Genomic DNA, 12587 nt, shown 5'->3' with positions numbered 1-12587 from the left:
ACAGGGAGATACTAAAAGCATTTTCCTTCCTTTAAAATGGCACTGTGACATGCACACTATCTTTCATATCCTATTCTGATTGCTCTCATGCTTTGTTTTCCCATAGCGAGAGCCTGAGACTGCTAATCATAACATTGACTGAAAATACCTTTTTTAGGTCCTTTGAGTTCAGCCATTAAATAGTTTGCATCTGTCAACTTATTGCTCTTACCCTAAACAATTCAACAGCTCATTTCTCATCACAGATCCGTGGGCTGCCTTAAATGAGAGAGCCTGGCATAAATTCACTGTAAAAGCAATTTTAAATGCCCTCCTTTACAGGCTCAAGGAACTGTGCTGCTGAGACAAAGTTGATCATAAAAGTAGAACTGTTCAGTCATAATCATGAGCTATTTCAGTGTTTCACTTCTAAAGGGGCAGAGAAATCCCACACCTTTACAACTAAAGAGAGAGGAAGAGAACTAATTGTTTACTTTTTTCCATTAACTCAAGCACATCAGACAAAGTACCTTCATTAAATTCTTACTAAGCATATATTCTTTAAGGGCTAATGAACTCCTGAAAGAGAATGAAAAAGTTAATGTAGGATTATAACCTAAAGCTAAATATCAAAAGTTAGATGTAAACTAAGTGGCTAACAGCATGGTGTTCCAAACTGTGGTAGCACATAGCACAGAACAAGTTATTAATTTGAAATAAAATTGAGAAGCAAACCAGAAGAGAGGAAGAAAAATGTGAAGGTCTCCTCTGTTTGCTTTTTAATCGTTTACATAAGAAGAAAAATCCTGTGGCTTTACCTAGACAGCAATACAGAAACAACTGGAAGGTCATTGAATGAGTAATGTTATTTTGCTGTAGCATCTTTTCTGATGTCTATTGGCAATCTTAAGACTAAGTGGGAAGGGTTTGGGTCTTCAAAATCAGAGCAGCAGTTGGCATTTTTGTAGGTAGTACTAAAGGAAGCCCAAAGCTTTACTGAACATAGAAACTGTTTCTATTACAGAGTATGAGCTGAGTTTTTGCTGAGTAATGCTGAAACACACTTTGTTTGTGAAGCAGAACAAGAAAATAATATGATTTCTAATCATACACCTCGTCCCGGAGCTATATAGCAAAATTTTATTTCTTCAGTTACCATTCTGGAGTCATTCTGTATTGAAAGTAATGATTAAAAATGAGAATACCAAGAACATCTGAGAAATGTTTTATATATACATATATCCAAAACACAGTGAAATCAATATGATGAAAAGCCCTGTTCAGAGCTTGTCAGCATTAAAGGCACAACAGCCCAAGGATATCTATGTGAGTTCTTAAAGATGTGAAAGGATGCATTTCCATAGGAATGCTCAAAGAACATTTACTCTTGGCATCCATCCATTTTTCTCTATATTAGACAAAAAATGTATTTTAGCAGATAACTTTAATGCAAATAGTATTTGAAAAACTGATTGTCTTTATTCTACACTAAGCAATCTTGCTGAACTTTTCCAGAACTTTCTGCATGTGCCTGCTCATATAATAAAATAAGCTGTTTCCTGAAAAATTAGCACTTCTTGCCAGTGACATCCATAATAAATGAAGCATATAAAGAAAATGTTTCTCCAAGAGAGGGGAAATAAAACAAGTTACAGAAGCTTTATGTTGTGAGAGAGATTGTAAAAGACATTCTAGTCTTCACACCCTTCAGTGGTAGAGGAGGCCAGTAATTATCAGTCACTCCACTGCATCATTTGTAACCACTCATCTCTGGGACTGTAAGACTGGTACTGCCGAGCTGGGTTTGTGGTTTGTGTTGGTTTTTTATCCCTCTTTATGCATAAGCAGCTCGTAATTGATTTTTCAGAAGTTGTAAATAGACATTTCCTTACAGTTAGCGAGGTGAAACAAGCCAATGCCGCCGGGCCGAGCCGTACAAAATCAAATCTATTTGTGCAACTAACTGTGCTTTTCACCTGCTTTGGAAAATAAGCAATTATGTGTTTTGGGGGATAAAATGAACACAGAACAGTGAGAAAGGAGCTGCTGAAGCAAATGCCTTCTCTGAGCAGATAATTAGAACAGGGTGGGTGATTGCCCAGAGCTGCTCTTACTGGGATTTCATGTTTGATGCTTCCCTCTCGTGAATTAACACAACCTGCAACAGTTTGTTAGTGTGGCAGGCATTTGGAAAGCCAGAAGGGCTGTCAGCAGTAAAGATATCTTCTAGTGGAAAGGTATCTCTGTTAGTTCCCTCCATCTCTTCTAGCCACGTTCCAAACAGCAGTAGAGCTTTTTTGTACAGTTGGGCAGTAAACACCTTTGTATTATAGCGACAGGATTCAGTGAGGAAATTATGCAGTTGGAGGCATTATTTTCCCTCCAGAGGATTGTTCTCCTCTTTTAAAAAGCAGTTGTATCTATGAATGTGGAAAGAGAAAGTCGGAGGGGAGTCTGGATTGTGGAGGCACAGGGAGGAGGACTGGAGCTGTTGTGAGGAGGGTTCTCTGAACCTGCAGAGAGAGTGTTTATGTACCTCCAACTTTTAGCAGTCCTGTCCACACCAACACTGGCAGCTCCAGTTTCTTCTTAAGGAAAACCTGGGACTCTTTGGTATCCTGGGAGGTGTTATTTGCATAAACTATGAAAGTGTTTATACTGAAAAGAACCTCAGGGTCTTATATCACAGCACTGGTGCTTCTGCTGTGGTTTTGCTGCGCAGTGTTTTTGATGTGTAATTAGTCCTGTATTCATGGCTAATAAGAGCTGTTTTGGGTCCCAGGGCAAATACTCCCTGTACTGAGCTCCCTTTCCATGCTGCCTTGCATTTTCTTGTGATACAACCTCCTCCCATCATTCCTTTCTTAATTTCTGGCACTTCTGGAGAGGCAGCTGGTGGGGTCTGATGGGTGTTTGGGTCAGAGCAAGGAGGGGCCTTTGTTCTGTCTCCCCCAGACTTCAAGGTCAGTAGTGGCTGGACTTGAAGAGCTGTAAATCCATGAGGCTCCATATACTGTGGTGGGCAAGGAAAAGCCAGGAACTATTAGGATTTCACTTAGTGTGACGCTGTAATCAAGAGCATTTCAAAAAGCAAAGTTATTTGAGAAGAAAAAAAACCTGTCACAGGTTCAGTCACCTCACTGCATTTTCTCTGTGGCACTGTAAGAAATGACAAAAACACGTGGGATAAGGACACAAATAATTTATTTCTTTCCCAGACGTTTACTCCTTCGTGTTCTGAACCAGAGAACAGGAGTTCAGCAAATGCTGTGGCCTTAACTGACTTTAATACAACCATTAAACACTTCTAATATTCAAGAACTTTTGTGGAGCTTTCCACGTTCTTCACATCTTTCAGCTTTTCTTTCCAGCTTGTCAAATTTACAGGTTTTATTGAGACTTTGACATTTAGAATCAGCCCTTTGTGGTGAACTGTTGGTCTAACGTTGTCACAAGCTGTTTTCTTTACTGTGCACGTGCATTTGGAACATGTAGAGCTTTTCCTTGAGATCAGCAGCTCTTACCTTATTTATATATAAGTAGGTAAATACTTGCCTATGTGTGGAAGACTCATTGCAGTGGTTTTATGCTGCCTTGGAATAAATCTAATAATATGTATACATTGATGCACTGAAGTGTGAATTCTCCTCTTCAACTTAATGCAAGGAAATTGTGTTGAACCTTTTTATGGCTGTTTGTAGAGTGAAGTCCTATTAGAAGTTATGGATCAAACACCCTTATTTTAATGTGATTTGATTGCTATTAGAAGCATTATTTTTTAAGGTTATTTACACTACATAATTATTTTTTTCTGAAGTTTACTAGTTACGGTTCTAAAAAGCAAACACGGAAAAATTCAGTTGTTCTTAGACATCTGATAAACCTCTGCTTTATGAGAAAGCATTTATTATCTGGCCACAACACCATGATTTATCTATTACTCCATTTTTAACCTCTCCTATAGAGAGATTTCATAAACTTCTTTTTGTATCCTATGAAGACCAATGCTTTTGTTGTGTCTGGCAAGAAATACATTGAGACTGTGCACAGAAGGAAAATAATCTGGTGAAACCAGCTGTACTATGTCACTCACTGAATCATCAAAAAATTAAATTTATTTTTTTTGTTTCTGCTGTGAAATTTTGTGCCTCTGTGTTTGTTTGACTGGTGTGCCATTTTGAGGTCACCCTCACCGTGACCCAGTAAGTGTCACAAATTCTCATGGCTCCCTTTGCTTCCTCCCACAGTGCCCCCCAGGTTTGTGGTTCAGCCCAGCGACCAGGATGGGATCTATGGAAAAGCTGTAATCCTCAACTGCTCTGCAGAGGGTTATCCTGTCCCTACCATTGTCTGGAAGTACTCAAAAGGTAGGATTGCTGTGGGGATCGCTGGGGACAGACTAATTCTGGTTTAGTAGAAACTTACCCATAAATTGCTGGTTTAATCTTCACATTGTCAGAGAGTGTTTGGGTGCAATAAGGGACGTATCCCTTGTGTTTATGTTGTTCTTAAATCATTTCCCCAAGCACAAAGTGCTGGTCACTGTCATGGACACTGTCATTGGTCTGCCTTGGAGATGTCCCAGTGCTGTGACAGTGCCCCTGTGTAAGCTGTGGCCTCAGCAGGCAAATGAAATGGATGGCTGAGAGAAAAGATACACAGCTTTAATTGAGACAACCTCAGAACAAGGTTCACCAGCACTATTTGGCTCATTTCCCCCCCCCCCCTTTCAAAATTCATGATAACATGGCCAATCATATCTTTTCAGCAAAGAGAGGTCAGGTAGCATTAACATAAGCAGTAATTCAGTATGTGCTTTACATAATGCTTTAACATTTTCTTCTCATGTAACAGAGCATTAAAACTGGCCCCACTTGACCCTCAGTAACCACAGGAAATTGACTGCTTTTTAATTAAAATATGCTGCCTGATAAAGTGTGTCTTCTGGGCCCTATTCTCACTCGTGCACAGATCAAAAAAAAAAAAAAAAAAAAAAAAACCAAAAAAAAACCTCTTTACCCAATCCGAATGAGTTAACTCCTTGAAAAATAAAATGAGGTGCTGTTGAGAAGAAATCTTTCTGTAATGCCCCATGGTCACTTTTTGTTTCCTTAGGACCTAAGTCCAAATTGTATTTGAAAAGGGGTGAGGAAAGAGAAGTTTCCTGTAATAGACTATTTTTGCTTTTGTTGATGAATTCTGGTTCATTGTAAGAAAGGCACAGAGTTTCAAATTCCATTAATCTCAGTGACATGGGGGTTTTTAATTATGAGTACAGGTCATGAAAAAGTAATTCTGTTTAGTTGTGTTTGTGTGCTGAAGAAGGGTGCCAAGACAAAACAGACGAGTTGTAATTAACTGTGAAGAGATAAATAGCCCATCTTGGGATGATAGAACCATAGAATCATTAAAGTTGGAAAAAAACTCCAAGATCATGGAGTCCACCCTGTGCCCCATCCCTACCTTGTCCCCCAACCCAGAGCAGTGAGTGCCATGGCCAGGCCTTCCTTGGACACCTCCAGGGATGGGGACTCCACCACCTCCCTGGGCAGCCCCTGCCAAGGCCTGACCACCCTTTCCAGCAAGAAATTCCTCCTGATGTCCAACCTGAGCCTCCCCTGGCTCAGCTTCAGTCCATTTTCTCTTGTTCTCACTTGTTACCTGAGAGCAGAGCCTGACCCCCCACCTGGTTACAACCTCCTTTCAGGTGGTTGTAGATACTGAAAAGGTCTCCCTGAGCTTCCTCTTCTCCAGGCTAAACAACTTCAGCTCCCTCAGCAGCTCCTTTTATGACTTACTCTCTAGACTCAGTATAAATATAGACCTTAACCTTAATGAAGGAGAAAGGGATAGTTGGAGTGACACTTTGCCATCAAGTTTTTTAAGATTTATCAGTTAGAACTCTGAAGCTTTTAAGTCAAAGAAAGTTTTGATAGACATGTGGAGTCTTATCCTTGGAGATACTCAAAATCCATCTGGGCATGGTCTTGGGCAGCCAGGATTAGGTGACACTTTTTGATCAAATCAGCTGGATCACGTGGCCACCTGAGGTCTCTTCCAACCTCAGCAAGTCTGTGATTCACTGTAGACTCACCCACACAGTTGTATGGGACAAGCTGCTGTCCCTGCTCAGGAAGGATCTTGGCTGTAATAGCAGTAACAACGTGTGACGAGTAAGAAGCTTTTTGCAAACTGCCAGGAAGAATTTTTCCCAGTTTTTCCCAGTAGCTGTCCCTGGGACTATCAGCCTTTTCCCTTCTGTGAACATTAAATCGTTCCCAGAATTTTTCATGTGAAGAAATACAAGAAGTGAGTGCTGGCATCTACTCAGGCAATCAATCACAGGCATGTACAGTTAGTAAGGCAGAAATATGCCTTCCATCTGAATGACAGGAAGAATGGCTTATTAAAGAAAAAAAAAATTAGCAAAGGGAAAAGTGAGATATGCATGTGACTAGAATAGTTGAAAAATCAATGAGGGTGACAGAATTTTTATGAAAACATTATCATTTTAACATTTTTCAGTTCACAGTATTGGTCACCAGACTTTCTGTGAAATTGTAAGTTCCCAAAGCGAACTCTGCTAGGAATAAAGGGATTTTAAGTATGCATGTCTGGTCTTCCTAATATTCTAGACATTGTATTCATAGGTTGTTCTAGCTTGGTATGTTATCCTAAATCATTCCCTGTAATCTTTATTCATCATATTTCCTCCTGGTCTGACTCAGCCCACTGCTTATAGTAATTAATGCTGACAGATATGTGTACAGAAAGTGGTATTAGAGAATTCCATTGAAGTGAACTACCTTATGGTTTCCCTGAAAAATCCCATCTCCTGCTGCCAAAATTGGTTGTAAACCCCTTTGTTACAAGAAACATGTTTTAATACACACTTAGAGAGTCCCCAGTGCTGGAGGAACCTGAACTCGTGGTGGGCATCTGGACAGTAATATCCTGTTTCCTATTGCCTAAATCACCCAGTATCTTATTTCCAAGGAAAAGCAAATTCTTTCTTAAAGTTGATACAAAGTTGATACAAAAATCTTTGGCTTCCTGTCTTTTTGTGGACCTTCCATTCTTACATTCCTGCCAAACATGGTGCCTCCTTCCTGATTAGTGCTCTGAGCTTTTCATTTGTTACTTTCTTTGTTTTATTTGGGTTTTTTTGTGGGATTTTGTTTTTTTGTTTGTTTTTTTTTAACAGTCTGGCTACAAACATGGCAGAACAGAGAATTTTGTGTCATCAGTCCATCAGCTGTAGAAGAAAATAAGCAACACAGCCGCTGATGTGCTTTTCCATGTCACCCAGGGTTTTGTAAGCAAGGTCCTAGAGGTCCCTTGAGTTTGCCATGATTGCTTCAACAGACATCCCTCTTAGTCATAAGAAATTCATTTGGTGTCTGCATTAGGGATGCAGACTTGTGTGCCTGCTCAGCTCTAATTGTCAATAATTCATCAGCCTCTAAATGTACGACAAATGTGCCTTTTCACCCATGAACGGTCTGAAAATCTTCATTTCCTCTCTCTCCCTTTCTGGTTCCTCATTTTGTGCTCCTTTTGCCCCTTTACATTTAATGTGGGCAATTTATTCCTATCGTTGCATTCCGAAAGTCTTTCTTTTGAATTAATGACTTCTGTTTTGGCAAAGAACCACTCTGTTTATTCTGCTGATGTCAGAAGCCATTTGTGTTTCAGTTGCATTGAGCCTCCAAGAAGAGGAAGCCACAGTTTCTGCCTTATTTTAAGAAAACAAAAAAGGTGTTTCCCTTCCTAACTAACCTATTCCCACGGGTTTCCTGCTCCAGGTGCCGGGGTTCCTCAGTTCCAGCCGATTGCACTGAATGGTCGTATCCAGCTTCTCACAAACGGCTCCTTGCTGATTAAACATGTGCTGGAAGAAGACAGTGGATACTACCTGTGCAAGGTCAGCAATGATGTGGGAGCAGACGTCAGCAAGTCCATGTACCTCACTGTTAAAAGTAAGAATTAAACACTTCTCTGTGATCCAGATATTGCCATTGAGTGAAAAAGGCTTGTCTACTGCATCCTTAGTTTGGTGGGGAGGGAGGGCAGAGGTTGGCTTTGTTAGTTTTTGTTTTATTTTGGTCTTCAGCTGCATGGAAGTTAGTATGGTTAATTTTTTTTGGTAGAGGAAGAGAAGGGGACTTCGAGATGAAAAGGATTAACATCTCATTTCAAAAATATTTATTTTCTGTGAGCTGCAGCTGGGTAATGAAGGGAAAGTAAAAGAAAAAATTGTTGGTCAAGAGTAAAAACCAATAACAAAGGAGAAATACCCACAGGAACTGTTGCAAATCTTATAATTTGAAGGAAATATAGATTAAAAAGTCCTTGATCAATCCTAAATATACCATAGATGCATACCATATGTACAACTACAATTACTATAGGTAGATACTACAAGATATTACAACATCCTGTAAGATTTTATAGATACAGCCACAACAGTCATTTTGACTTAGGCAGGTAATTTTCAGAAAATGCATCTAATTCTGTTGGATCTGGAGTGCTTACACAACCTCGACCTATCTGTGCTTTCCAGGCGTAAGGGGCAAAAGCAATCCAGTTTTCAAGTGGATGTTGGGTATGATCCCTTCAAACATCAGCATTGCTTAGGAAATAGAGGAAATACAATGCAAGAAAAAAAAAAAAGAAGCTGTTTAAGATAATGTAATTTCTCACTAGAGAAAAAAAAGAGACTATTGTCACCTCAGCATGCCAAATGTTGCTGGATGACCTATCAGACCAGTATTGGAGGAGGTCGCCAAGCCATGAACTTTCATGTTTGTAGGATTTCTGAAGATTGACTGAGTGCTTTGAAGTTCTGGGATGTCAATTAGCTTGAAAAAGGTTTGCCCTTGAAAGTACAAAGATGGGTGTTTTCAGAAGGGAAGAAAAATCCAGTTTATTCTCTGTTGGAGAGTGTACTTGAGCCCATTAACGTTTAGATTTAGCGATTTTGTTTGTTGTTGAGAATGAATATCTAAATTATTTCAAAGGAAGAGTTGTTAGTTTTGCAAGCCCCGGTACCTCAGATGTCCTCTCTATGCTAACTTACCATAGTGGCTTTGTCTTCTGAAAAATAACATGATATCCCAACCTCTCCAGCAAGCATATTAAATCCATACTTTTTCTGTGGATCGGTAGAAGTTCCAGCTTCTGTGGTTTCCATAACTGGCCATTTTTTGGGCCAAACCTCCATTGTAGCAGCAATGCAGTGCTGTAATATGCTACAGAAACCCAGCATTGCTCTGGTTGGCAGCTCTGCTCACTGCCTGTCTGATCACTGCATGCAGTTTCATGTGTGATAAAAGAGCATCCCTTATCAAATAAGAGCAGGAGCTTCCCTGGAGAGCCAGTTGCTGTTTGAATCTGATAAAAACCCCTCCGGCTCTGAGATAGCAGGAAAGCACGTCTGTACCCCCTCACACACCCACCCTGACACAGCACAGCTCCCACCATGGCTGTTTGAGAAAATGCTGGTGGTGTTGGTGTGTGCAGAGAAGAGGCACAGCTTTAGCTTTTATCAAACACACGTTAAGGACAAGATGCTGTGAGAAAATGGGCCGTGGTGGCCCTCAGGTGTTGCTGGATCCTGGTGGAGTGGTAGTAGCATGTAATACTTGCACCTGTTCACGAGGACTGACTCCTAAATGAGGGCCTGTCTTTAATCTCTCTGGCACTGTATCTTGTCATTAATTGTTTTCTTTTTCCCTGTGGTTCCTTTTCCCTCTCCCCACGAGCCTGTTCCTGGACCCTGGTCCTCAGCTTAGTCCTCCTGCCAGATAAAAACCTTGGGCTACCTTCATGAGACTCATAGTGCTCTCAGTTAGTTGATCCTTCTCCACAAGGTCCCCCTAAATGCCTTCTTTAGTCAGAGGCAGAAGGTGAGGCCTGGCCTGTGCAGTTGTTTATGGGTGCAAAGTTTGTAAGTAAGAAACAGCCTTCCAAAACATAAACAAAGATTAGCTTGTGGCTTCCTTGTGACAAATTGGTTTCCCACCTCCCTTCAGTTTATGAGTGGGTTGTCTGCGAGCAGTAGCTGAAATCACCTGATGAAAAAGCAGGGTGGATTTAGTCATGATTATGGAACTCTCAGAAAGAAAAACATGGCAGCAGTACCTTTACAGCCGAGTCCTTCACTTCTTCACAGACCCTTGTGCCACAGAAACCTCATGTATGTGGTGCTAACCATGGATAGCATCACTGTGAACTTAAAAATAAACCCTCTTGTGCACAGGTGATTCTCCTCCTCCAAGTCTGATAAAAGTTTCTCCCTACTCTGTCAGTAACATCGCTGCATAAATTTTTACCTTTCATCGTTCCTGTTACAAATCTCTTCAATGAGCCAATGCTTTACTCTTCCAGAACTTCCAGTGTCACCTGGATCTAAACAAAAAAGATGCTGTCAAAAGAGAGTGGGCAAATTTTTGTTTTGGTAGTTCAGGATGGGACAGGATGAACTTTCCCGGGGGGTGTTGGGAAGAAGAAACACGTGTTTGAAGACATGTTTAAACAAGTTTTCCCATATAATGCAGGTTTAGTGCCACAATGAACATTGATCTAATGTGTTTCTATGACTCACTACCTCTACAATTGATAGGGTTTTTTTATAGTGAAAACCCATGTCAAGCTATAAACCACCTTGGCTTGCTCAACAAGACTCTTAGTACTAAGAAGGAAATGGTAGTAATTCCAGATATGCGTTTATTTGGTGCCTCAGTGTTTGTTGTGTGACACCTTCGTGTCAGAGAGGCTGATCCAACATTTGAAAGGAGATTGTATGAGGAGGGAGTGCAGAGGAAAAAGATGAGAGGAAATGAAAGAGCTTCAGGAATACCAACAGAATAGTGAAGAGAGTGGGCTGCCAGTGTCAATGCTGGATCAGGAACCACAGGGCTAGAATAGCAGCCATGAAAGCAGAGAATATTCATTTAGCAGCTATTATTCTTCTCCCTTTCTTTTCGAGAAATGGACATAAACATCATGATCAGCTCATTTCTCTCTTCTTCTGAATCAAGGATAAGTAGTTCTTGAATTGTGTGTTCAATAAGACATACAGTATTAGAAAGTTATGAGAGATCTGGAATAAGAAATCTAGTGCTGTCTTGAGAAATGACTCCTGGTGCTTGGGATGAGAAGGCTTCTGAAGAATTTCTATAAAGGATAATGAGCCTTTAACATGAAAGGAAGAACTGAAATTATTTAAAGGTTGCCTGGGAGTCACAAGGGAAGAGATTCTGCTTAAAACGGACTGCCTGCCTGCCTTCATCTGAATAAATGTCACACTTCCTAATTCCACTTTAGTGGCTATATATAACATGATAGAATGGTATTCTGAAAAAAACATACCTCCTGAAAAGCAGGCTTTCATTAAGGTATGTGTGTTCCTATGTAAATAATCTGCTGGAGGCAATCACATCAGCCCTGCCCCTTCTGAAATCCATCACTTGTTTTCATGACAATGTGGAGCCCGACAAGTTTTAATCTGATCATCAAAACCTTTCCAGCAAATCCTGTCTGCCAACAAAACAGAGCTGCTTCATTCACTTTCCTCTCAAATATGCTTCTTAACTATTGGCATTATGTGTGTTTAATGCATAAACCTAAAGCTGTCAGTCAGATCCACAGCTCCTTCCAGCAGGAACATGCTAATCCCAGCTAATTCTTTTAATGCCAAGTTTCGCCACTTAAACATTTTTTAAAAAGAAAAAAACTTTTAAAATTGTTACCTATGACAAGAGCTGGTGGAATAACAGAAGAGGCTGGTTGGGAAAGAGAGCCTGGTCACAGTTTAAAGTGAATCTGATGCCCTATTCCTGCACTACCTTGTGCTTCTGCTGCCCCTGCCTCCTTTATAGTGCCATTCATCCGTGTTGTCCATGACCTCTTCCAGGCAAGATTTGTTTCCCACCATCTCCAGACAACTCACGGAACAAAGAGACCTCAATCCCATAACTAGCTACTATTGCAAAAGAAATAAAATATAACAGTAGTTACAAACACAAATAACCCTAAAAGATCCTTATGAACGGAGATTCTGAGTCTCGTGAAGCTGTTTTTCTCCACTGCTCGTGGAGAACAGTTGTTCCACCATATGGCTGAAGCACTGCAGCATTTGTTTACTGAAATGGATGGAAATCTATGCCTGGCTTCCTTCGTGGAACTTTATCCGAGCAGGATAAAGGCATCCTTTCCATGTGACCAGTCAAATGAGTTTGCTGTGCTGCCACACCAGCAGCAAAGCCAGCAAGCTGTGATGAAGAACTCACTGTGCTCTGCTCACCAGGGTGCCTCTAAATGCTCCTTTTAGTCTTTAGGAAAATAATTCCTTCTTGAGAATGTGGGAATGTTGAGATTTGTCCAATTGCTACTTTTCCTTGTGTAGAAAATCCAATTTCTCCTTAAAATGCATATGTCCCTCAAGATGTCAGTAAGGGTATCATTGCCTGTTCTACATTTGCAAAGATAGATTGCCCATGATATGTAGCAAAGGAAGCTAAAAATCCCTTTCTTTAATACCTCTAAAAAGCACTTATAGAAAGGACAGCAGTAATGCAATGTCAAATTCACCAGAGCCCAGTTAT

General features: G+C 40.5%; 1 protein-coding gene across 1 annotated transcript in view; it reads left to right on the top strand.

Moving 5' to 3' along the window:
• DSCAM (DS cell adhesion molecule) overlaps positions 1-12587 on the top strand; it is a 442855-nt gene that overhangs the window by 295682 nt on the left and 134586 nt on the right. Inside the window, exons 10-11 of the mRNA XM_017810914.1 lie at positions 4227-4346; positions 7785-7958. Of these exons, the coding sequence (XP_017666403.1) occupies positions 4227-4346; positions 7785-7958 (294 nt within the window). The remainder of the gene's footprint in view (positions 1-4226; positions 4347-7784; positions 7959-12587) is intronic.

The sequence above is a fragment of the Lepidothrix coronata genome, unplaced genomic scaffold (genome assembly GCF_001604755.1).
Source record: "Lepidothrix coronata isolate B3197 unplaced genomic scaffold, Lepidothrix_coronata-1.0 Scaffold30, whole genome shotgun sequence".
Classification (NCBI taxonomy): Eukaryota; Metazoa; Chordata; class Aves; order Passeriformes; family Pipridae; genus Lepidothrix; species Lepidothrix coronata.
The sequence above is the reverse complement of the archived record's forward strand: the minus strand, read 5'-3'. Positions and strand labels throughout refer to the sequence as shown.